At 45.4% G+C, this 24887-nt stretch overlaps 1 protein-coding gene across 2 annotated transcripts in view; it reads right to left on the reverse strand.

Moving 5' to 3' along the window:
* The window catches only part of NR5A2 (nuclear receptor subfamily 5 group A member 2), a gene marked incomplete at both ends in the record, with an annotated part of 90674 nt that extends 70142 nt beyond the window's left edge, over nt 1–20532 (reverse strand). Inside the window, 5 exons of one of the 2 annotated variants that reach the window (XM_080348893.1) lie at nt 2697–3343; nt 6020–6161; nt 7461–7579; nt 9965–10102; nt 20469–20532. In XM_080348893.1, the coding sequence (XP_080205019.1) occupies nt 2697–3343; nt 6020–6161; nt 7461–7579; nt 9965–10102; nt 20469–20532 (1110 nt within the window). The remainder of the gene's footprint in view (nt 1–2696; nt 3344–6019; nt 6162–7460; nt 7580–9964; nt 10103–20468) is intronic. The other variant, XM_080348894.1, reaches the window with a different exon arrangement.
* Nucleotides 20533–24887: the final 4355 nt, after the last annotated feature.

Raw genomic sequence — 24887 nt, forward strand, 5'->3', positions numbered from 1 at the left:
CAAACATGTAGGAATAACACAAAAATATCTTCTCAAGCAAATATGTACTTCTCAGCTGTGTATAGGTAGGGAACAAAAATTTCCTGAAAATTTAGTTGCGTCTTTATAACAATTGCCTTACCCTTCCCTCTGCACTTAGAATCTGTCATATCCTTAGGAGTTTTTCCCTCTCCTACAGGGATTCATGTTCTGTGGAGCAATGTGAAATAGCTGCTTTTGCTACCTTGGTTAGAAGAAACTGAAACCGTGGATGGATAGAAGAGAGCTGCATTCAGGTTTGGAAACCCTTTGTTTAATTCTGATCCTCTCATCTCAGCTACAAAGAGAGATGGTGTTAACCTGGTGCTGTTAACAGAGTCTGATCTAAACATGTTTTGAGCACCTCACTTTTTTGAAGTTGAGAAGTTTAAAGTTCTTAGCATTTTATGTAATCTGGTCCCTAAATATTGGGTGTGGAAGGATAGATGGATGGATTTCCAAGTGTGTTGTTACTGTTCTGGAATGCTGTGCAGTTTAGTTGATCTTGTCTGATTAAAAAAAAAAAAAAAATAAAAAAAAAATCTGGATATAGCAGATGGTATGAAACTGTCTGAACTCTCAGTTTCTAAGATGTAAAGGGTACAAGTACTAAGATGAAACCAATGCCTTCTAAAAATGTGCAAAGTCAGTTCACTAGCCCAAGGCTCTATGTAGTGAATTTCTAGAATATATATCTTTCCAGAAGTCTGTATGTACATTGTAGTGTCTATATACATCCAGAGCCAGGAGAAGTTGGTCAGCATTTTTGTGAAACAAATGTATGCATCTTTTGGGTCCATGCTAGTAAACATATGTTGGTTGAAGAATATCATCCAGGCTGAGGTTGGAGATGAAGGACATTTCTAAAACTATTCCCAGTATAGCGTGTTGAATGCTTATAAAATCTACCTATAGATTAAGCCACCGAACCATAAAAAGTAAACGTTGCTTGAATATCTTTTAATATTCTCATTTTAATAATAACTGGAATTTTAAGGCAGATCATAACTTAAAAATTCTTACACTGAGGAGTATCTAGTTCCCCAAGTCTCAGTGGTCTTTAACATGGCTACTGCAGACTAAAGTACTCCCCAGTGTATGGGGAGAAGGATCTGGTCCCTGATATTTAGGACATATTCTATTGTAATGTGTTTGCAATTTTAATTTTTAAATTATTTAGAATGGGCAGCGTGGCTTATATATTTTCTAGTATAAAATTGTAAACAACTTGGCAAACAAAGATGTGGCAGTCTTTTCCTTTCTTTAATCCATTTTCTTTTTCCCCTCTGAGTAAACTTTCCCCCTTCTTTCACTTTATATAGACAGAGTTTCTAATGGTTCCTGCAACCATTCTCTTGAAAAACTAGAGAGAAGCTGGAGTTGCGTATGCAACATACACACCTTGCTTTTCTTGTAATCAGCTTTTTAATTTGTCTGCATCATGATGGCTATGACAGAAATACTGTTGTGGCAAGTATCCTGCCTGCTGCTTTTTGAGGGGATCTTCCTTCTGTGCTCTTGGTTCATGTAGATTCAATTCTCAGTGAACTTCTACTGTAATTGTTGTATTTGGATTTCATATTATTTTCCTCCAGCTTGACAGTAGTCAGCAAGAAATTATGGGTGGTTGCAGAACAGATTTGAGAAGTAAATAGTTGTGGCAAAAACATCTCTGTGTATCAGACAGAGATTCAGTAACTAGCAATATAATAGAGAAATTCAGATGTGATTTGAGTTCATAATCTGGAGGTTTTCCTGATACAGAAGATATTTTATTATTTCTAGAGCTAATTTCTGTATCAAGAGAGTGTTAAAAACTGCAGTTTATCTCTATTGTCTGATCTCAAATTTCTGCCTTACAACTTCAGACCTGACCACAACAAACTACAAGAGTGCCTTAGCAAAAAGTCCTAGGAATGTCAGTGGGAGAATTTCTAGCAACCAGAGCTGTGCATAGGGATTTATTGGGTGCGCCAACAAAATTAAGAGCCCGAAAGTTATTGTAGCCAGCCTAGATTAAAGGAAAACCCCCATGTATCAGTGGTGGTGAGAACCAAAAGGAGTCCTGAAAGTATTTTCTTCCTCCTTGCTTTCTGTTCTGTGTATACCCTACTTAGGATTCAGCCTTCATGCTTAACTACACACATAAGAATGCACAAAATAATATCCCAATGAGAAAGTGAATATTCAAAAAATGGGCTTATATAAGAAGGGTACAGAGATGGACAAAATGGCATTCCCCCATATGTTAAATGGAGTAATAAAATAATTACAGAAATGAATGTAGAATGGTGTAACAGGCACACTTACAACTCTGAATTCAAGCCAGACAGTGAGCAATACTGACAGGGAAGGAATGAAACTTATGTGAGGCCCTATACAGGTTAATAACCATTGTGATAAATAGCGAGGTACAGAAGACCAGAACTGAAACTTGAATCTCTTTGCTACAGCTAATTACAGGCTCGGGTGGAATACAACTGCAAGTTTCTCGTCATAATAGTCTGCCTACTTCAAGACGAATAAATTAAGAATGAGATGCTTGGAGGGGGCAAAAAAAAAAAGAAAACCCATACTTTCTTGTTTGAAGTACAACATTGTAACAAAAGTTTTGTTTTGTTTTGTTTTGTTTTGTTTTTCTTGATTGCATGATAATGTAATGTAAGATTATTACCTACCTTAAGCTCTCTAAAAAAGATGCTACTCCTGGCCCACTCAACAATGGAGAAGAGGGTTTGGTCAGCCATTTTACACATAAGCCCAAATGTGTTGAGCTTCTCGTGTTTGCTTCTGTTGGCTTGCTCTTGCTGCAGATATGCCATGATCTTGGCTTGAACTTGCGGCTCATCTGGCTCACATTTCAGGAGTTCCAATATCAGATGTGGAATACTTGCTGGTGAGCTTGTTTGATAACTATCCATGTATGAGTAGCCCATTATTGACTCTGGTGAGCTAGTGTAAGGGTCAGGGTACTCGGACTTGATAGCACGGCTTGGAAAATGGCCATAGGTTTGGTAGCCTTGCAAACTGCCATGGGGTGGCATTGTCATACTAATTGGAGAGGTTACAAAGGGACTTCTATCATAGTCTGTAGGAGGCAAGGCAGTGTGGTTCAGAGGTAGGCCTTTGGAGGCAGAATGAATGTTCTGGATTGCAGAGGATATTGTCAGGTCAGTTGGCATTGCTTGAATCACCTGAGTCATGGCTTCCAGTTTAAGTCCGTTTGCTCGGATAAGAGCTTTCTTCTGCTGCTTCAATGCCCTGTCTCTCTTGTACATTGGTCCAAACTTGTTTCGACCGCCACGCATTCGGTCCGCTCGCACAGCTGTTGGGGGAGAGGAGGAAGTAAATAATAATTAAAACTTGGAATCAGTGTTCTTTAATGAAACGTACATTAGCACAGAGCAGAAATGTAAAAATTCAAAGTAGCACTTTTAGCCCTAAAGGAAACGGTTAATTTTGACTTAACAAATGTCACTTTTTTTCTGGTAACTTAAATATCACATGCATATATTACTAACATAGAAGGACTTCTCTTTACATTGATTAGGACACAGGGACAAACACAATGGTTGGCCACAGGAATTTCACACCTGCTATGGGATCATGTGGAGATCTCAATGTATATTTGGTTTTATGTCAAGCTACTATGTCACTAAGAAACAAGGGCTGATGTCCAGAATTTGTCTGAGACGGATCCAGCAGACCACATTGTCTCATTATAATCATTCCATTACTGCCTTCCACCGCAGCAAAACATCTGAAATGTAAATTGTGAAATGTTCAGTAGTCACAAAGGGGAATATGTTTTTCTTGGCAAAAGGTAAATATTTCCTTTTGATGATTCTGTTCAGGTTGGGGTAAAACTTTAAGTGATTTCTAGTTAGCTAACAGCTTTACAGAAATGTTTAGCTGCAGTTGGAATGTGCAGAGAGAAAGCTGTCAGCTTGCTGCCTTCCACACAGAAGGTAGAAGTGAAACAGAAACTATTGACACTGTTCTGTCTTATAATATCTCTGGAATTAGAAATAATTAAAACAAATCCACCTCAACAGCTGCCTTGGGAGTCGTGCTGGTGGTCTCTGTCACAGCAGTGTCTGTCACCATGGTATATATGTAATGGACTAGCGAGGAGCTCTCACCAAGCCCACCTTGCCCAACGGCAATTAGATTGAAAGAGGAACCTTTGACAGCCTGGTGACATGTTGAGACTGCTGAGATTGCTGGAGGTTAAGTTCTTGAGCTTTTTATCTTAGGGATTAGTAGAACATTAAAAATTTATTATGAATGCTAGATACGCACAATACTGTACATTATCATAAGGACTTTAACGTTTAATGATTTTTTTTTGTCCATGGTCGTTTATGAACTCGACTTTAAGGCTATATATATATTGCTATCAGGGAAATACACATATAAATGTCACAAGTATTTAGAATTATGGAAGCGCCTGTTCTTCCAGCTTTTTAAACAAAGGAAAAGAGGTTGTATGGATGTGTGGATAAGGAAGCTAAAGTATATTTTCTAGAGTACCTTTAAAACTACAGGCACTTTGCTTAATTTTGTAGTAAAAATGCTGCTACTAATATTGCTGTTGAATATTGATTTTGAGCAAAATGCAGAAAATTGAAATAATTAAATCACTACAAAGATAAATGTAATTCACTTGAAATCTGTATACATAGTATCCTCCCAGGTATTCTGCAATTAAAAACTGTGAGCCAAATTTGATTAGCAAATACTTTTGAATAACTCCTATAAGGTGAACTACATGTAATCACAGAAAAGAAAATTTGGTCCTGTGTCATTGTCAGCAACTGAGAGGAGTTAAAAGCAATAGATAAATGTATTTTATCCTTATTCTTAAGATCAACAATGAGAAAAGGATTCCAAATGTTCTTTTATTGTACCACTGGAATTTGGAAGATCATGTAGTGATTCGAGATGTTTAGTGCAGTGTGTCACTCCTAGTCTTGTGGACAAACACAATAGTACTGAATCCATGAAACTGATTTTTCTGTTTATCTTCAGTTATACCAACAGCTTTCCTTTGCCAGATTCAGGTGACTGGGTCTTATCCTTTATGGTTGCTCACCTTGGCCTGATTTTTCCTGGTTAAGTTTTTAGGGTGAATGCCATTTCAGTACAATTTTAAGAATAAGGAATTTAAGAACTTGTCCTTGGTCATGCAGAAATGTAATTTGCAGTGAGATCTGGATTTTAGTGTTTTATATATCAAAGTTAGAATGAACTGTGTATGATTCTCAAATTCAAGTCTGGTGATTTTGCATTCAGTTATCTCAAAGGGTATTGTTCTCTATACATGAGAAAGTGAAATGCAGTCAAAAAGTATACTTCAAAATGCCTTATTCTCTTTCATTTGCAATAGTGTCTCAGGTTTAGCATCACAAAAATATAGGACACAACTTTAGAGATTATTTGGTTCCTTAATCTCAAAGGCAAGTTGGTGTCCTAAAACCCCTTATTTTATCTGTTTCTATGTTTTCTGCCTTATTGTCAGAAGAATATATATTAAAAACCAAACCAAAACAACACACACAACAACAGCAAATGCACTAGATAAAATATAAATAAAATCAGATCACTCCCCATAGCTATTTTTTCTAATCTGGACACTTCTTACATATTTTATGTTTAATATAAATTAAGTCTTTTTTCAAAGCTGCAAAACTATTCTGTCTAGATCCACTCATTCACAAACTCTAACATACTGAAATATCAAATTACACACACATATATATATGAAAAAATAGATTATGATTTTGACTAGTTGTTAGTGATTTACCATTTACTCATTAGATTTTTCTATAAAGCAACAATTTCAATTAGCACACAAAGTCACCTTTCACTATAATTTCAAAAACATGATAAATCAGAGCATTTTAAAAATAAAATAGCCCATAATAACATATGTAATCCTATCATTTTCAAAATCAATCTATAACATAGTTGACAATATCATCAAGACTATAGCTCTTACCTTCCAATTTCATTCCAACACTTAGACATTTTTGAAATCGACAGTAAGGGCATCGTTTTCTCTGTGTTTTGTCAATCTGGCAATTCTGATTTTCTATACATGTGTACCTTTTGTTATTCTGGACTGTTCGCTTAAAGAATCCCTGCATGACAGATACAAAAGTTAGCCTGTTTTACTTGAATAGTGTGTTTTAGCATTTTATTTTATGGAAATTCTTGTACCATATATTTCAGACACCACTTGAGCATTTATGAAGTTACACAGTTTGTTTTAAATTGCAGTGAGATGTACTCAGGAGAAAACCACCAGACTCCAGAGGAGCTTTTCTTGTGTTAGAGCTATTTTTATAGATTTATGTCAAAGCTTGGTAAGACTGGCTATAGCCTCCTGTGCCCCAAACAGTGGTAACAGGAATAGTGAGGCTGACTAGTTTATTTTGTATTCTTTAATGAAAGCAAGATTATTAAAGTCTCCCTTTTAAAGTAGTTTTACACGAAATAAGTAGGGACTCTGTTGCAGAGATAGCAGAAATACAGAGTACCTCTGGCTACTGTACATCCCACTGGTGCATGTTAGAGGCATAATAAGTGCTTGTTGTTCACTTCTCATTGATTATTTTTTAATGAAAATATAATGTGCTAAGTTAATTTTTCCATACAGCTAAATATTTTAAATTGCATTGTTCTGGTAAAGGAAACTTAAACATCACATGTGCATTACTTAAACATCACATGTGCATTACTTAAATAACTGTAAAGAACTTAAAAAATTACAAGACCAATTTTATATGTCATAAATTCTTATAGTATTTAAACCTTTTGGTATAATAGAAACATGCAGATATATTTATCTTCCAATATGATAAGTTGAATTTACAAATATTTTATCCTCAAAATTAATAATCTAAAACAAATCATACATTAGTTACTTGATTTTGTGTGTCAAGTGGGCTCTGACAGTTATAGATTGTATGAAAAAGGCCATTATAGTCACAGAAGTTTACATCGTAATACTGAAGGATGAAATAAATCTTACGGAAGCTGCATTAGATTTTGCAAAGCTGATCTTTTCCTACTTTATCCTCCAGCAACAGAAATACCCTGAATGTATACAAATCAACTAAAATCAATATTTAGGACAGTTAGGAATGAAAATTATTTTAGAATTACATCACTTAACAACAGCAAAATACTTAAAAACAATGTTAAAACTACAATTCAAAACAGTCCAAATTGTTTCAATTTGTGCAGATGAGATCTCTCCAAGAGACTTCTAAATTCTAAAGCTTTTTGGTGGTTAATTTTTCATGTGAATGTAACAAGAAACGTATCAGAACAGAGTCAAATTATTACACAACTTTTCTTTAACTATCTTTTTTTTCTAATAATATTTGAAACTTTTTTGCTGTTCTTGTGTTTGTACGAAGTAATTAGTACAGAACCTTGCAGCTTTCACAGGTGAGAAGTCCATAATGGTACCCAGACACTTTATCTCCACAGACTGGACACAGTTCCTCAAGGTCTTCATCGTAAGAGTAATTCACCATTTTAAACTGAGACACTGTGGAAAGGACAAATAACACATTAAATTAGAATTTACATTAATAACTCAGTTTTTCTGCAGCTGTTCTCATCTAGAGAGAAAGCTCACACACACCACTGCAAACTGGGGAAAAAAAAAAATCAAAACGCAGCTTGCATTGAGAAATGCAACTTTTCATCAATAGCAAATCTGCATACTTAGCAACTGGAACACAAGCCATCAGCTCCTTAGTTTCATGTCGTAAATATTTTTATTTACAGTGTGCCCTTAACCTAGTCCTTATGTGGAATCAAACTAAATTAATTCATTTAAATCCGAAAATGATAAGGGGCAAGCTTTAAAAACCAGAGTGAAAAGATTGTGTCACTTGTGTATTTAAAACTCAGTTCGTTTTCTTTAAAGTTTTCTTTCAACATCAGCCTGCAAATATTTACTTAGCCTAAACTTGTCTCTTACAGACACAGCACTTTTGCGCCGCGTTAAAGAAAAGTAACTTACTATTATAGCAAAACTAGCTTAGAACAACGCCCTCCGCGCCCTCCCAACCGAGTTGTCTCGGGGTGACCGCCACCCCTTCGAGCCAGCTCGTCTCCCCCTGCTCCCGCCGATAGGGTGAGCGCCGTATCCAGGGCCCGGGGGGTCGCAGCCAGGTCCCTCGGCGACGTGGAAGCCGCTCGTAGCCCCCGGCGGCGCAGGTCGGCAGAGGGACAGCCGGCCGGGACCGCTTTTCGCAGGGGATGCAGTCGGGGTCTGCCCAGCCAGCATCCCCGGTACTGGGGCGGGAAACCTGCGCGCCGGGGCCACCCGAAGTTTCTGTCACTCGGGGAAAAGCCGGGGAGGAGCCGGCCGTCGGGAGGGGGCGAGGCGGGTTACAACAAGCTGAAGGAAGGCACAGAGTGCGGGCGCTCGAGCCGGGCTCCCCCCACAAAAAGCCCAGTCAGCCTCACTGCTTATTCCCAAAAAGAAATCCTGCCGCTCACCGCGAGGCCGGTTTCTTTCTCCTTCCCTGCTGCTAAAACTCCGATCAGTTCGGCATGCACAGTGGCGGCAGACGGCTTCTGAGCAAGGCAAGGGACGCCGGGCATCGCAGCGGCACCGCTTGGGATGTCGCGTCTTGGCCGGTGACTCCGCGCTGCGACAGTTTGGGGCACCAGCGTGGTCAGAGTCCGCCTGAAGCCGGCGGACCGGACGCCCTGCTGGGAGTGCGGGAGCTGCGCTCCCTGCGCCACGGCAAGGAGGCTGCGCCCCGGCGCTCGGGAGAGCTGCCGGAGAGCGCGGGCAGCATGAACCCGCCAGCACACAGCCGGGAAAACGTTTCCAGAGCGACCTCGGCACGACCTGGGGCAGACACGGGGCGGCCGCAGACAGGGGAGGAGGAGGGCCAGGCCCTCCCCTCTGCTCCCGCGACCGCGGCTCTACTGCCCGGCTCTGAGAAGAAGTTTCTTCTCCTCGCAGGAAAAGCCAAGTGAGAAAGCAGGGGCTTTCCGAGCGCCGTGTCCTGGCACGGAGCCTCCTTCGCGGGCAAGAAAAGGGGCGGATGAGCCGCCCTCAGCACCTCCGAGGCCCCTGGCCCACCTCGCCCCTGCTTCCCTGCAGGCTCCTGGGAGGAGAGGCGATAATTTCGAAAGAGCAGCCGGGAAGGGAATTTCTGTCTTGGGAGAAGAGCGGAGGGCAGGGTGGGGCGAGGCAGGGAGCCGACATCCCGCGGCGGCCCTAAAACGGGATCTCCGCCGCCTCCCTCCCCGCAGCGCTGCAGCCCGGAGCAGGACACCGAGAACGGCTTCGTCCCGCCCCTGAGAGGCATTTTCAGCGCCACTCCCGCTCGGGAATCCCGCTGCCTTCCCGGGTACCCCACAAGGGCGCAAATCTGCCGCGGCGTCGGGGCTCTCCGCTGTAAAGTTTCGCGCCGCTGCCACCTGCGCTGTGTCTGCGGGAGCCGTGCTCACGGGGCAGAGCCCTCAGGGCCCCGTTTCAGGACGGTTTGTGGCACAGGGGGTGCTCGGCCGGTCTTCCCCGGGTAACTCCCCCGCCATAGACTTCGAGTCGGTTTTGCGCGAACCGGGGACGAGACTGAAAGCCCCCGGATCTGCAGCGGGGCCAGTGTCTTCTGGCAGTGACCGGTGGGGCGTCTACACCCCGGGAAAGGCTTCGGCCGGCCAGATGCTTGACAGTTCCACGGCAGCGGTTGCACCTCCTGCCGGGGGCCGTGCCGTGGCCCCGGTCCCCGAGCCACACTAGATGTTGGCCCACGGTAGCAGGGGCTCGGCGGGGCGCGGAGAGAGCGACGGCGGGGGAGCTCGCAGGCAGCAGTCATAAACTTTTTTTTTGGCAAGGCGAAGGGGCGGTTTGCCGAGGGGACACGGGCGTGCGCGGAGGGGGAGTGCCGTACCTTTCCCCCCTTACCTTGCATGTTTTCCGGCATCTGTCCCTGTTCCCCATTCGACCGGGCGAGTCCCAGGGCTTCCGTCTCCACTTTGGGTAGCATGACAAGACGGCTGCGGGCCGGGCTGGGAGTTCCGTGTCCGTCCGCGACACCGGCACCTGGACACGGCAGCACAGATTTAGCTGGAGCAAGGGGCGTTTGGCGGCCGCTGCCTCTTCCTCCTCCTCCTCCCTCCCTCTGCTCCACGCCAGCCCTTACTCTGCTTCAGCGGGAGCAACGAGTGGCCCCAGCCGCCGGCAAGCACCGCCGGGTGCCCGCGGCTGGCTGAGCCGCGGAGCGGTAGTCGGGCTGCAAGCGGCGGGGGCGGAGAGGAGAGGAGGAGGAGGAGGAGGAAGACCGGGGGTGCCGGGGAGGAAGGAGGAACCCCGGAGCCCGCAGCTCCGCCTGAGGCTCAGCGCGGCGGCAGCCCGGCGCCCCGATCCATGCGGAGCGGCACAGTGCCGAGGAGCGCTCTGCCGCTGCTGGTGCTGCTGGACAGGGTTCCCACCCCCGTCCCCCTCCTCCCTTCCTCCCTCCTCCTCCTTCTCCTCCCTCTCTTTCCCCCGCCACAAGTGCGGAGGTGCCGAGTCGGGACCTCTAACCCCGGGCCCGCGGGGAGGCGCTCCCGGAGCCCGGGGGCTGCAGGGCGCAGGGGGCTCCGGCAAAGGGGGTCCAAACACCACCCTTGCAACCAATAAGGCAGAGGCGGGATGAGCAACACCCACCGCGCACACATAGACGAACAGGAGAGCACACACTTGTCCAGCGTGCTCACCCCCTGCCCGGTTGCTAAACCGGGCTGTAGGGCGGGTGCCTGGGCTGCGGGTGCCTGGGCTGCAGCCACCCTCCTGGCCCCAGCGGAGCCCGAGGGGCTGCCAGCACCCCCAAGGAGGGCTGCGCCTACTCTCTCTCCCGTGGTGTGCCTCCTTGCAGGTGGGCAGCCCCGCTCCAGCTCCCTTGGGGCCGGCGGGGGCTGCGGGACGCTCGGCCCTCGCCTTCCCTCCGGCCGGGCGGGGGTAGGTAGCGGTAACCCCTGCGTTTGGAGAACCCCAGCCCTTGTGGTCACGTTGCCGCCGCACAGCCCTGGAACCTGAGAAAAGCGGGAGGGAGCTGCGCTAGAGCTCGCTGTACCTATTCTGCTTTTTTTGGGACTTCTTCCCTTAAAGTTCTTGCGAAATCTATCGGTGCCAGTTGCGTCGTTTGCACAAAAGCTAATACCCTGGCAGAGCCACCGCTTGAGCAAGAGCTTCCCTTCTCCGTCTGACGGTGCAACGAGTGCACTTAGTTCCAGGTTGTCCCAAAGAACTCGTTTGGCCCAAGTGGATGCCCCAGCCTGGCGGCCCCGCGGCGTGGCGAGGGGCCCGGGGGCGGCGGGGTGCCGACCCCCTCGGCGACCTGGGCCTGGGGTCTGCCCGCCCCCGCTGCCTTCCCCACCCCTTCCACGCCGGGAGCGTTCGGGGGGCTCCGCGCCGCTCGCACTGCGGCGCGAAGGTTTAGCGAAGTGAGACGAGCGGTATTTGCACCTTCGAAAGCATCCGAGCCCGCCGCCCGAGCGCTCGGCTGCCGGTACTACCCTCGCACTTTCATCTCCGTTGTGTATATTCAGAGCTGAAAATATTTGCCGTGAAAATTGCTTCCGATTGAAAGTGAGGCGCGGAGCTGTCTCCAGCGCAGAGTGTAGCGTTTCCCATTGGTTGGGAGAAAGTTTATGAAAACTGGCCCTTCTTGTAACTTACTAAATATTCGTGATGATCACAAGGTGAGTAGCGATGGGGCAAGCCCTTCACTTGCTGACAAAGGACTCAAATGTACTCTTTTCTAGACAGTTTAAACTTTTTGCATCCATTAACTGGAAGATGAGACCTTTGCTAAATTCAGCGAAGATCTCAAGCCAAACACCAGCACCACTGGAGCAGAAAATGTATTTTTCCTTCTCTATGCAGGGTTTAACTTTTGGGGGATAAACCCGACGCGCAGAGAAGCTCGGACCTTTCGAGCTCCTTCCATTCTCAACTTTTCCCCTTTCCCTTTCGGGCGGGAGGGCGAAGCAGGCCAACTCTTGAGCTATATCAACACGTTATTTCTCAAGTTATAATTTCACAGTTTAGCAGCTCGCCTGCGACTAAGTTTTAGCACAGCAAAACGACGACCTGCGGGAGCGGCTAGATGGCCAAGGCGGGATGGCTGAAAACCATCCCGGAGGAGCATTCTTGTTTCTAGGCAGAAGTCACTCGGGCTGACACCCCGTCTTGTCCCTTTGGATGTTGTTCCCAGATACGTGAATTACAAGGAACCCCTCTCGCATGCGTCGCCTTGTACCATCGTCCTTCGCTGAGCCCGGGCGGCTCCGCACCGCTGGCGTCCGCAGCGCAGCGGCGGCTCCGCTCCTCTCCTCCAGGCGCCCGCCGGGAGATGCTCGGGGCTGCGAGCCGGGCGTCTCCGTGGGGCCTCGGTCCTCTTGCCTCGTAAGCCTGCAGCCGGGCCTCTTCAGCCTGCTGCTGGCCCGACGGGTGGCCAAAGGACTCCGGGGGCGGCTCGCAGAGGAGTTCGGCCTCCTCGCAGCCATTCCCCGCAGAAGAAAGGTTGTCAGAGCACAGGTCCGGCTGCAGTTAGAGCAACCGTGGGAAGTTTAGCACAACGGCAGGACACGGCCGGATCTGGGTCCCGCAGCCCGCGCGGCTCCGTCGGGGAAAGAGCCGATCCCTTCCCTCCCGCCCCGTGCCGCTGCTCTCGTTATTGCTGCTTCGGGAAAGGCGCTCGCGTTTTAGGTGTAAGCCAGGGAAAGATACCCCGCGTCCGGATCGGGCAGGCGAAACCGGTCCGAACTCAGACGAGGCAGGTGGGCTGCGGCCCCTGCGGGCAGCCCGGCCGGGACGGCCGCCTGTCCCCTCTGGCAGCTGAGCTGGCCTGGGCCGGCTCTCCCTGGCCAACACTCTCCCTCGGGCACGGCCCTAGCACCAGTCCCTGTGGTCTTTGTTGCTGCTTGTGGGCTTAATGTTATTACGCCGGGGAAGCGTTTGGAGCGAGTTCACACTGTACCTCGCAAAGCCACTCCGCGAACTATCGCTTTGGGTGAAAATACTTTGGAGTGGTTATTACACATCCACATTTCTCCGAAGTAACAGTTTAGGGAGGTGCATATTATAAATGATACCTAGTCCCTTGTGCCTACATTTAATTTAACATGGAGTTCTAGCTCTCACGATTGCCTTGAGCAACCTTAATTACCCTTTCTTCTAATCTCTTCTACATTCCTTACTAAGTTCTCCAAACTTTTAAAAATGTGATTTCTCTCCTGAGTTTACCTGCCTTGTTCTGACTTTGCCTGAAGGTCTTGATTGACGCGTGTAATTATAATTACAAAAGATGATGGCTTGGGGAGACTCCAGCAGCCTTGATTAGTACGAGAAGCAAGACCTGGAATATTTTATACTTCCCTGTTTAAATGTATGTACATATACATTAAAAAAACACGGTCTAGTTTTAAATAATCTGGAGCTTCTTACACTTCTTTGTTTTCAAGGTAGAAGGTTCTGTGTGATGATATTTAAAGGAAAGCTCCAGTTTCTTGGAGCTTCAAAGAGGCCACGGAACCTGGGCAAGTTTGAAAGCCTTTTTCTCTAAGCAGGGACATTTCCCACATTGGGGGTTTGCTCGATGGGCATCAAATAGCACGCTCCCTTCTAGCTTTGTGTCGGAAAGTGTCCCCGAGAAAGCTGAATTTATTTTCCCAGCAGACTAGCGAAAGAGTTCTTTTCTGGGGGAATGTTCAAGACAAACTTCGCAGAAGTAATATAAGAAATAAATAAATGGAGGACTGAAACTTTTCTGCTGGGAAATCTGAATCCAAAGCCGAACAAAAAGCCTTAGAGGGAAGTATTTCAGGAGATAAATCCGCATCCTGTCCCCCTTCCTTTCCCGCTGAGCATTCCTGTTTGCCGCCGGCCCAGATCCTCTCCGAGCAATCCCTCACGGAAACCGGTGCCTTCAGACAGGCGCGGGGCTAATCACCGCCACGCAGCCGCCCTACGGCGCAGCGACAACGGCAGAGCCCCGGGCACAGGCTGGCACAGCCCCGGGCTCACAGGGGTGCGACCACGGGAAAAGCCCCGGAGAACGCAGCGTATGGCAGTGCGGCAGGCGCAGGACCCCTCCGCACCTGGGAAAGCTTATAAAGCGAGTTCGCTGCTTCACCTCACACACCTCTCACGCCCAGTTTTACGAGACTGTTTGCACCAGGAAAGTGTATCCAATAAAGGCTCTGGTCTACTTCCTCTTCTCTTCTCTTCTCTTCTCTTCTCTTCTCTTCTCTTCTCTTCTCTTCTCTTCTCTTCTCTTCTCTTCTCTTCTCTTCTCTTCTCTTCTCTTCTCTTCTTCTTCTTTCTCTTCTTCTCCTCCTCTCCTCTCCTCTCCTCTCCTCTCCTCTCCTCTCCTCTCCTCTCCTCTCCTCTCCTCTCCTCTCCTCTCCTCTCCTCTCCTCTCCTCTCCTCTCCTCTCCTCTCCCTTTCTTTCTCTCTCTTCCTCTTGCCCTTCCCCCTCTCTCTCCTCTATTATTTTAATTTCTCTCTCTTTTTTTTTTTTTTTAAATTTCCCTTAACCATATCACCCTTTCAGTATGAGAGGCACCTTCCAAATCCCGTAGACAACGGGCTCCTCTCTTCACTTTCTTGAGGAAATATTGCTTTTAATTCCTAAGGATTCATTTGAGCGGAGGCTGCTAGTAGCTTCAACTCAGGCTTTAGGTAGTAAACTGCCCCCTCTAGAGAACTGAAAAAGAAACCCAAACACACTTATATACTTTTTTTTTTTTTTGATCCACTGTCAGCGAAACAGAGTGTGTGCTTCAGGCTGAAATACTTTCTGTACTAAAACAGCATGCTGTAGCGCTTTCCAAAGCCTACTGCCTTTTCTCTGCTGTGAATCATTCACTCTTGCCTTACGGAGATGTCGATCCTCTCTGATCCGACATGGAGCACCATTTCCAAACAGTCAATTATTGACCGAGAAGCTATTTTTAAAGCCCGGCCGAGCTCACTGCTGCACGCTGGAACGCACTGTTGCCTTACAAACACCTGGCAGCGGCGGGATACAAAACTACAGGAGACTCCGGAGCAAGGAGTGAGCTGGGCCAGGCGGGTGGTAAAGCATGGCTGTGATTGCCTTTCTTTTATTGCCAAGTGAGTCATCAGTGAAGTGTCGTAAGGCTGCACCTCGTCCTGCCGCTGGCTGCTCCCGCCCGCCCGCTGTCCCCGGTGCGCATCACCCGCCTCGGGGCGCGCACGGTGACGGTTGGTCACTGCTACTTGCAGGGCAGCTTTCCGACGGAGATTTTGCCGAACAAACTGGAAGGCGTGGAAGGGCTGAGGCCCTGGGGGGTCTGTGCAAAGCTGAGGCACCCCTGGGGGCCTTTCGGGAGGCAGCGAGCCGCAGAGCTCGCAGGAGGGGTTCCCTGCATCAACACCAGCAGGAGCAGCCTTGTCCACACGGCAGCCTTTATCATTAGGACGCTTACAGATCCTGTTTTGCAAGCAGGAACTCTGCTCGGTTTGTTCTTTTTTAATTCGATAAATGACATGCCTTTCGTAGGGAATACGTGTTGTAGTCCCGCACTGCATGGACCTGTTGCCGCTAACGGTGCGACGGGAAAGCGTGCGCGCCCTGATCGCTTCTGCGTGCTGCGGGGGTGGCGGCTCTACCTCCCGAACGGGAGGCGAGGAGGTGAATCCAGAAGCAGCGCCCCTCTTCGCGCCGGCCCCCCCAGAAGCGGAGCCGCTGGCCGGCGCCGTGCTGTGCGGTGCTGCGCGCCCGGCAGCGCTGCCGGCGGGAGCTGCCGCGGGGCCAGGCCGAAGGGACATGCGGACGGTCCCGGCACTGCCCCCGTCCGCCGCAAACCCACCGCCCCTTTCTCAACACTGACAGTTATTTACTTTTCTCATGAGGCTCTTTTGTTTTCTGCCTGCGCTGTACCTTTTGGAGCCGAGAGTGGAACATCTAGTTTAAAAAGCTAGAGCTTGGTCTGGAAATAAAACTCCAAATACATTTGTGTATAGAGCAAGGCTGCTGTCAGGGCTGAGCTCCGGTCTCTGTATCATAAGAGATAATTGATTTCTATCCTGCACAGACAGGCTTAAAAATGAAATTTCTTTCGCTGAGGTAACTGACCTTGATCTGCTGGTGGAAAAAAAAAGATATTTTAGGTCTGCTTCTTCCCCCTCCAGTAATTATGTTTTGAAGCTTGGAAAACTCTATTTAAAAATAATTTAATAGCTGGTCTCTATAATGAAAAAAGTTCAAGCTCATCTGTCTATATCTATATCTATCATCTATCTATATCTATCATCTATCTATATCTATATCTATATCTATATCTATATCTATATCTATATCTATATCTATATCTATATCTATATCTATATCTATATCTATATCTATATCTCATATAAGATTTCTCCACACATAAGCATAAAACCATAAAACAAACCATGAGAAAATAAGCTAGGCATAGCTCATACTGAGAAATCTTGATAAGGATTGTGTACAGATGCATGTCTTTTCATTGTATATAACAAGGTATTAGTATATAAGGTTGCGTATCTATATAAAATATCAGATGTACTCGCGTAATATGTGAGTAAATTCTATACATTAATAATAATCTGGCATGAGAAGATACAAACATTTTCTCCACAGTGCAGCAAAACACAACTCCTGCTGCAGATAATTCTTCCCTTTTACTCTATATAAAGACAAGTTTGAGAGCTGACCTTTAAATTACCCGCATGGACGAGTGGCTGCAGGCGTTTTGTCAGTATTGAGGGTTTCCCCCTGGAGACCACAGGCATAATTTGGGTTACTTTGCCTCATGTATTTGGGTATTTAAAATCAGATTAACTGGAAAAAATTTAGTGTGAATGTAAATACTGCCCCTTTCATAGGAAGCTCATTTGCAGTATAACGACATGAAAAGTATTTAATGGGAAGAAAAATTTATAACAGTAAAGAATAACAGCAAAAGTTCACTGTTATAAAAAAATCACCTACTACTCATGTCTTGCAGTCCTCACACAGCCCGAACTGCTCACTCCTGTGGAAGCTGTGCCTGCATCGTTGCTGGCCAAAATCCTAATCCAAGCTTTTAAAGATATTTTCTGCCTTTCTTAATCATAAGGAATGTCATTATATATGCATTCTAATAATAAAAATAATACAGAAAAATAAACCCTGCCAAACTCAGGAGCACTAATTGTAATACTGCAAACTACCCGAGGACATACATTAAAATTAAGAAGGTATTATACAAGCTGAAAAAAATCACAGTAAGAAACTACAAGTCGATTAATTTTTCCTCTTACATAACCATTTTTTCAAGTTAATGAAACAGTTATTTCTGTTAAATAATCATAGCTAATGCTTATAAAAATTGCATAGTGTCCCTGAGGATACTTAGGCAAGAGTCTGATTAGAGGACAAATAAAACTAGTTGAGTAGCTTGGTATTGCCCTGGATCTGAGGAAAAAGAAAAGCATTTCCATAACATTTTTCATAAATCCGTTTGACATGTGTGATGTTCTTCATCTGGAAGATAGGATGTACTGTTAAGATTTTGTGAGTTCCAGCTGCCTCTTTGACTATATGACTGTGAAGCTAAAAGCAGGTATCAACAACTCATACTGCAGCTCCAGGCTGGTTGTGTTTGCTCTCTGAGGGGCAGATCCAGTCCCATTTAAATCAGTGGAGTCTGATTTGCATTCCTGGGAGCTGGATGGGAGAGAGCTAGGTCATTCTTGCTGTGGCACGTCACTGATTTATACCAAAAACTAACTTCTTCCTGGCTGAAGGAATGTATTGGGTGCAAAGCTCCCTGATAAGGGCATCTTTCAACCTCTGCAGCAGGAAGCAGCAAGTGCCCACGGCCTAGACGCTGGCAGCGAGGGGGCTGTGGAGGCCGTGGCAGGAACACCCTCACAAACCCACCCACTGCTCTGCCATGGGCTAGCCAGGAAAAAGTGAAGGAGGCGCTGGGATGGACTGCACAGAAGTGAAAGTCTAGGCATGGGATTTACTCTTAAGAGGACTTGGCCCTGCTGTTGGTTGTACTTATACCCTGGGAGGGCAGCTTTCTCTTCCGAAGAACTACTCTCCAAGAGAAAATTAGAACAGAATCTAGCTCTTTTCTATTTGGTTCCCCCACCTCCAAGCAGAGGCCCACAGGGTGGTGCCAGTTACATTTAAACCTTACAGGTATGCAGCGATCAGCTAACAATGCTGAGTTAGAGGTGCTTTTCACGGATGCCACTGTGGGCTCTGACTGTGCGGTGCCATGCAAGGGCAGAATACTCTCCTGACCCAGAGTACACAGAACTTCAGAAAGTTTTGCAGGATTTAGGGCTACTTTTTCTGGGACATGCTTTGCAAATCTGTCCTGGTGTGTCTGTGATACAATACATATATGGGTACAGTTTGAAGGTATGATGACAACAGAACTCTGCTAACTTATGTCTCTCACCAATCTGTTCCTCATATCCACATGATTTAGGGATCCCAGACCTGGCAGTTTTTTGAAAGCCATGAAAATGGCACTTAGTTGGTCCAAACATGACAGATAGGAGTGCCTTATTTTCCCTTCTCCTTGGGTTGTGTCATTTCACCTTGAGAAATCTTATCTAAGTGACCACTCTACAGATACATGAGATATACTATTATTTTGCTACTGCATGATGAAGGCTGAAGAGAAAGGACCCGAGGCTTCCCTAGCACCTTTCCCTCCCTGGCAGGCAAAAAGAGAAGAATTCAGAGCAAGGCCCAAGAAAGTGAGTCCCAGCTGGGAGTCTGGACTCACTCTTCTTTTCCCCGTGTTCCTGGGGGCACAGCTGTGTGAACGAGCTCCTCAGACCTGCAGAGAAGTGCCAGAGGCTCCCTGGCTTTGACTTCTTTGTGGTTTTGCTGGGATGAGCCCTCCTGGCCTGGTGTGAACTTACCCTCACCAGAGCCATGTCCAGCAGCCTGAGACCACACTTTGTCCTCCGGCTGTTGAGGATAGGATACCCTGATGGCATTGCTGGAGGGTCCACATGGCTCCCTCCGAGGAGAGGCACCAGGAGCCCATCCTGGAGTGGGGCTGGCACCAGGCACAGCCAGCCAGGAGGCGGGCAGTTGCAGGCCTGGTGGTGTGATCCACAGGGCATTATTCCTCCAGCCACCCGTTTGCAGCCCCGTAAACCTCACTGTGGTGTTGGGCATGGTTCTTGTGTAGAAGGTGTAGGGCAGGTTAAAAGGTTGAGAAGGGAGGCCCTGGGGGTCAGTTGCCTGTGAGACTGCTAGGTCCGAGGTGGGAGCCCTTCCGGTGGGCACACATCCCTGGCAGAAGCAGCATCTCCACCCAGGAGATCAAGATCAGGTTTCAGCTAGGTTTGAGTCTATTTCCTGCAGCTGTTGCTGCACCCTCCATCTACACAGTCCCAGAGACTCCCTTGATGGCAAGGTGCCCATATCACACCCAGCATCACGGCAAGCACCTCACCTGCCATGTGATGACGCACTTTGGGGGCAAGAGGAGGAGAATGAGCCTTGCTTCCCACACGTGGGCCAAAGCTCCCTTCTTTGATCTTTGCCATAAACTGCTATGCTGAGATGCAGCCTTGCAAAGCCCTGGGCTATGGAACCTGCAGCACTTCTGGGCCAGCTTGAGAAGAGCTTTCTTCTCCATGAAGAAAAGGTTTCCCTTGGCAAGCCTTCTCCAGTCCCTCTCGTCCCTGGCACAGGCTGATGGGGTGGGGGATACTATCACCCTGCCAAGGGAAAGGCACCTCACTCCCAGTGTCTGGTGAGAGGCAGAATGACCCAAGATAGAATGTGCAAGGAGAAGGGCAGGGACAGGCACCCACTGGGGCTCGTCCACAGCCACTGCAGCCCTGGCAGCTGGGGCAGCTGGCTGTGCAATGTCCCTTATGCCTGCAAGCCAGAGACACCCATGCATGCCGGCTTTCTGGTGGGGAGAGAGTGCTATTTCCATATGCTACCGAAAACGTTCACTTCTTCACTGCTCTGAAGTCTTAACTGACTTTTTTATCCAGCCCACCCCATGGAATGACAATACAGAAAAGACCTGAAAACATTCCTGAGGTTTTCTTCAACAAGAATAGTCAGGCCAGAAGCAATTTAAATCTATTTTTTGCAAATATTTATATATGTACACACACAAAATTTCACAGTTGTTAGCGATTGTAATAGATAAAGATACCATTACTTATCTGATTATATATTTGATAATCACATTATCTCTGAAGAAAAGTGTTATTCACTGAATCATCAGCTGTTTTCTTACATTTTTATATTGTATAATAAAATTCTATTTTGGCCTAAATGCATGTACAAATTAATAAGTTTTTTGGCTCGCCCAGTTGTCACAATTTTTTCAGTTTGAAGAGCCCTAAGTCTAACATATTTATGCAGAGTGTTCAGAACAGTTAGAAAACTGTTACTTACCGACTGATGTAGGTCCATGTTTTATCGAATCCTGTATGATGGCTGTGTGGGAACCAGAAGACATTATTAGGTGTAAATATACGGTACCCTTGGGTGCAAGGTGTGCAGCATTGAGTATAGAAGAGTTGTAGCCTGTAAACTTTTCTGGCCTTGAGACCCAGACTATAATAACCTTCAGTGAAAGTCGGTGTGACGAACAACAACAAAAAAATTATCCAAGAATTCAGAAAGTAACAGGCATGTCTTTGAGTGGACTCTGTACCTTTTCTAGCACTAGTGACCTGCTGTAAACCATGTATCCCATTTCATGATAGTCTCTAATCAGAAGAATTGGAACTTGTGATAGGTTTGGCACTGTCACGTGATTTTGTACAGCTTGATAAGAGGACCCTGTTATAAAGTGACAGCAAAAGAGATAAGAACTCTTGGCAGATAATGGCAGAGAAATGATTAACCTAGAGTGGAGAAGTGCTGTGAAGCCCAGAGAGTGGAAGGTTGTAAAGTGGTGGGGTCATAAGATCATACTGAGTGGATGAAAAGCCATACCAACCTAAGTGTAATGACTATAAACTCAGACTTGTGACCTGTCTTCTTGGTGTCATCACCTCTTTGCACAGTGGACAGCAAGCATGGTTGTTTTGGCTTCTGTAAACGCTCTTTGGCTGGCAAAACAAGCAAGCATTAATTCCTTAAAGGAGGCTTCTGAACACGCTTGGGATTCTAAGCTCTGAGTCACAGCACCAGCAAATCTCTGCCGATGGTTTGACAGACAAAACCGTTTTATTACCTCAGTCCTCAGGCGGGAGACTAGCCTCAGGTTGTAGCTGTTTCGTTGAAAGCATACACTATTTTCTCAGTAAAGATCTTTACAGCATGGTTAAACATTGATATCCCAGGATTATGATACATAGATAGTATTGCACTCACCTCTAAGGCAGCGGGGTACAATACCTATTCACAGCATGTCAAATGGCTGTCAAGTTTTTTGCTGTAAACAATTGTGATAAAGGCAGGCAGCTATGCAGATGACTGGGTGATTTTTCAGTTCAGCCATGAACGGGTCAGGTTCTGCTTTCAGACCCGCCAGGGGAAACACAGGGAGCTGCTGGTTCCCAGGTGACACCATGCTGTCACTGTGCTGCCTTCACAGCAGCCTGAGCGCAGTGTGGATCCTCCTCACACTGCAGTGCCACCGGCAGCCTCAGCAGCCGTAGCCCAATAGATTAAGTCTGCATACACTTTGTGAAATCAGACTCAAGCCTGAATAATCAGATGATATTTGATATTTCAAGTCTCTTGAAAAAGAGAGAGAAGTTATTCCACTGTGGGCTAGATCTGAAGCTTCTTGAAGTCAGCGGGAGTTTTTTCTCTTTAAATTTGCAGAGGGCTGTAAAGCAGCATATCCTTTTTTATATACTTTGTCATGGTGGTTAGACTTCAATGATAAAGTGGCAGACAGGTTAGTTCGTGCTCAAGCTGAGCTGCTTTTCAGGCTTCTCCCAGCCAAGATGAGAGCTAAAGAGCAGGTATGAAAATGGGGTGGATGTGGCAAACTGTGCAGTGACTCAGGCCTTACAGCCAGGAACCCTGAGTGATCACTTGGTCTGTGCAGTACTGCTCCCCTCTACAGTCCCTTGTAGCAAGGATGGCAGGCTGTAGAGGGGAGGCTTGATTTTCCAAATTCTTATTAGAAAATTGCATGTGTATTTTGTATGCTTTATTTACCATGCTGGACTGTATAAATCAGACGTTTGTTCACCCAATTAAGAAGTCACAGTCATAAATACTCATTTTGTCGATGGTACATGTAGCAAGGAAAATCATATACAATTGTGCACCAAAAACTTTCAGAAATCAGGTTTCTCTTCCTCTTTTTTTTTTTTTTTCCTACTTGTAATTATAGTTGTAAAGTGAGCAAACTGTACCAAGCTATCTCACAGCAATGCTATGAATATTACTGGCTTGCAAGGCGTATGAAATGCTTTGAAAGCAAAACATGCTATGTGACTGTATCTTCCTATTTATTACAGGAGAAAAAATAATTTACAAGTCTGGTTAAACAGATACCATGAGTGTTTTTTCTCAGGGTCACTGCTACTTTTTGTGTTTAGATTGAGTGAAAGCTGGAAGCCAGCTTTTATAACAGATTTCATACAAACCCAAAGAATTAGATTCTCTGTCTACTCTAATTCATTTGGTCATCAAATAGATTTTCAATTCTATTCATGAAAAATGAAAACCTTACTTATTCCACCAGAAAAAGTATGTCTTTGGGGACTGGGGATAAAATAAACGAGAAATGCTGGAAATGATACTGCGGTTAGAAACTTTCCACTGTGTCATCAGAGGCATTGCTGGGGCACTGTTGGCCCATATACAAGAGTCTCTATAAAGGAATCTGCTGCATGTGGGGGGAGAGATACTAAATCATAGGAAATATAAAGAAACTTCATGCTTTCGGCTTCAAACGCTGCCATTCCTTTCCTTTTTTGCATCAGTATCAAATGTCAGGGTCACTGAAAAATGTTATTTTTTTCCTTTCTGATACTCTGTCTCCATGGATAGAGGAATGTATGCCAGGTGCACCACTAGACGGACTTTCTTTGCCTTTCTTTATACCTAGTCCAGTGGGGGAAAAGAAACTCATAGGGAAACTCCAGGACAATCTCTATCAGCATATGATCCAGCAGCTCTATATGTTTAGCAGTGATATGTTAGAAGTACATAAAGCTGTGCATAATGAGGCATACAAGTCACACCAGTGAAGCTAAGTACCTGAGTTTATGGCTGAATAATTTGCTTGATCAGGAATTTTGAGCTGTACATTTTCATATGCTTTAGCAGCCACTGACCGTTCTGGAAACAGCTTTTTCTAACCATGATTGAAGCATCATGACCTCATTTTGTATCTCAGTGTTTCCCAGGACTGCCCCTGCACCCCTGCTTTATTTATTTTTTTTTCTTTTTTTCCCCTATTTTCATCCTGAGATGGTGAGACGAGACTTTTGAAAGGTAATTTTGTTTTTTTTTCACACGTGCTTTTCTGTCTTAGGTCTTTCAGGAAGATAATTAATTGAAAAACGTTTAGCGTGTCTGTGTTTTCTTTTCTTTTTCTTTCCAGTTCTTGTATGACGAAATTGTCCCCTGTTTGTCCCTCAGACAAATGTCCCTCAAAGAAAGTGTACCTGATTTCAAAAGCTTGGCAACAATCCCTCCTCTGACTCTTGCACATCAAATTATTTTGCAACCATTTACTACAAAAATGGAGTCATAAGGAGTTTCTCCTTTTGTGGGCGTTTTCACAGTGGCATTTCATTTGATCATGTAAGGATGTTAAGAAAAAAGCTCTGGAAATGGATTGATGAATGAAGAGTGACCTTTTCACAGAGTTTTAATCCCTGACTTGCATAGGTTGGTGTAAATTTAGAGATCTCAGGAGTATGCAGTTTTCCTGTAATATTTTGAATGTTGCACTTCTGAATCCAGTAAGTTCCTCATTGTCTTTCTATGCCATCTCAAGGTATTGTCGCCTTTATTATCAGTGCATCTCAGAAAAGGTAAGTGTTCAGCACAGCACACATCAAGTGAGGAACATCAGCCCCCTTCTACTGGAAGTCCAGAGCACATGTGGCGTTGACCCTGGCATGGTGCCTATGGGGCATGAGTTGTCTGCTCCTGAGAGTATTCCAGTTGGTTTCAGCTGGAGGTTTGCTTAGGTGGAAAGAGATTTACAAACTCTGTTCTTTGATCTGGAAATCCCTCTTTTAAAACTTCATTTCAGCCATTTCAATATTCCTCCTGATCTATCACAGACATTTAAAATTCTTTTGGAAGCTTCAGTTTTCTCCACCTTCATGAATTTTATATTATTTTATATGTGCAAAACCAAGGCATTAAAAATACAGTTTTATGCCTTTTCCCTAGTAGTTCTGTAAAAGAAATTACGAGAATCTGATGTATCTGGTGATCTTCAACTTTTGGGTTTTTCAGTGAAGTAATTACAGTACTGAAATGTAAATTTCTAATTTATTAAGTTATTTCCATCAGTTGAGTCTCAGATCCTGTTTGGTCTTACAGTATGACTGCACTATTATGTGTCATGTTAGTTTTGTTTTCTTACATATACATGTATATTACACTGTGTTTATCACCTCAACAATAGAATGTAATGGCATTAAAATACATTTCTGCATATGCTACTCCTTACTGGTGATTTTCAGCATATTCAAATGCAACTTTGATGAGCAGAAGCATGGTAAGTTCTTTGTGCGTGTTCAAAATACGAACTTTTTTTTTCCTGATTAGATTAATTAGAATATTTTAGTCTCTTATATGTTTCTATTCTCTATTTGGATGAACACAATTTAATAGAAACCATATTGGACATGAATAATGAACTGTAGGAATTATCAAATTGCT

This window comes from Nesoenas mayeri (genome assembly GCF_963082525.1).
Source record: "Nesoenas mayeri genome assembly, chromosome: 8".
Classification (NCBI taxonomy): domain Eukaryota; kingdom Metazoa; phylum Chordata; class Aves; order Columbiformes; family Columbidae; genus Nesoenas; species Nesoenas mayeri.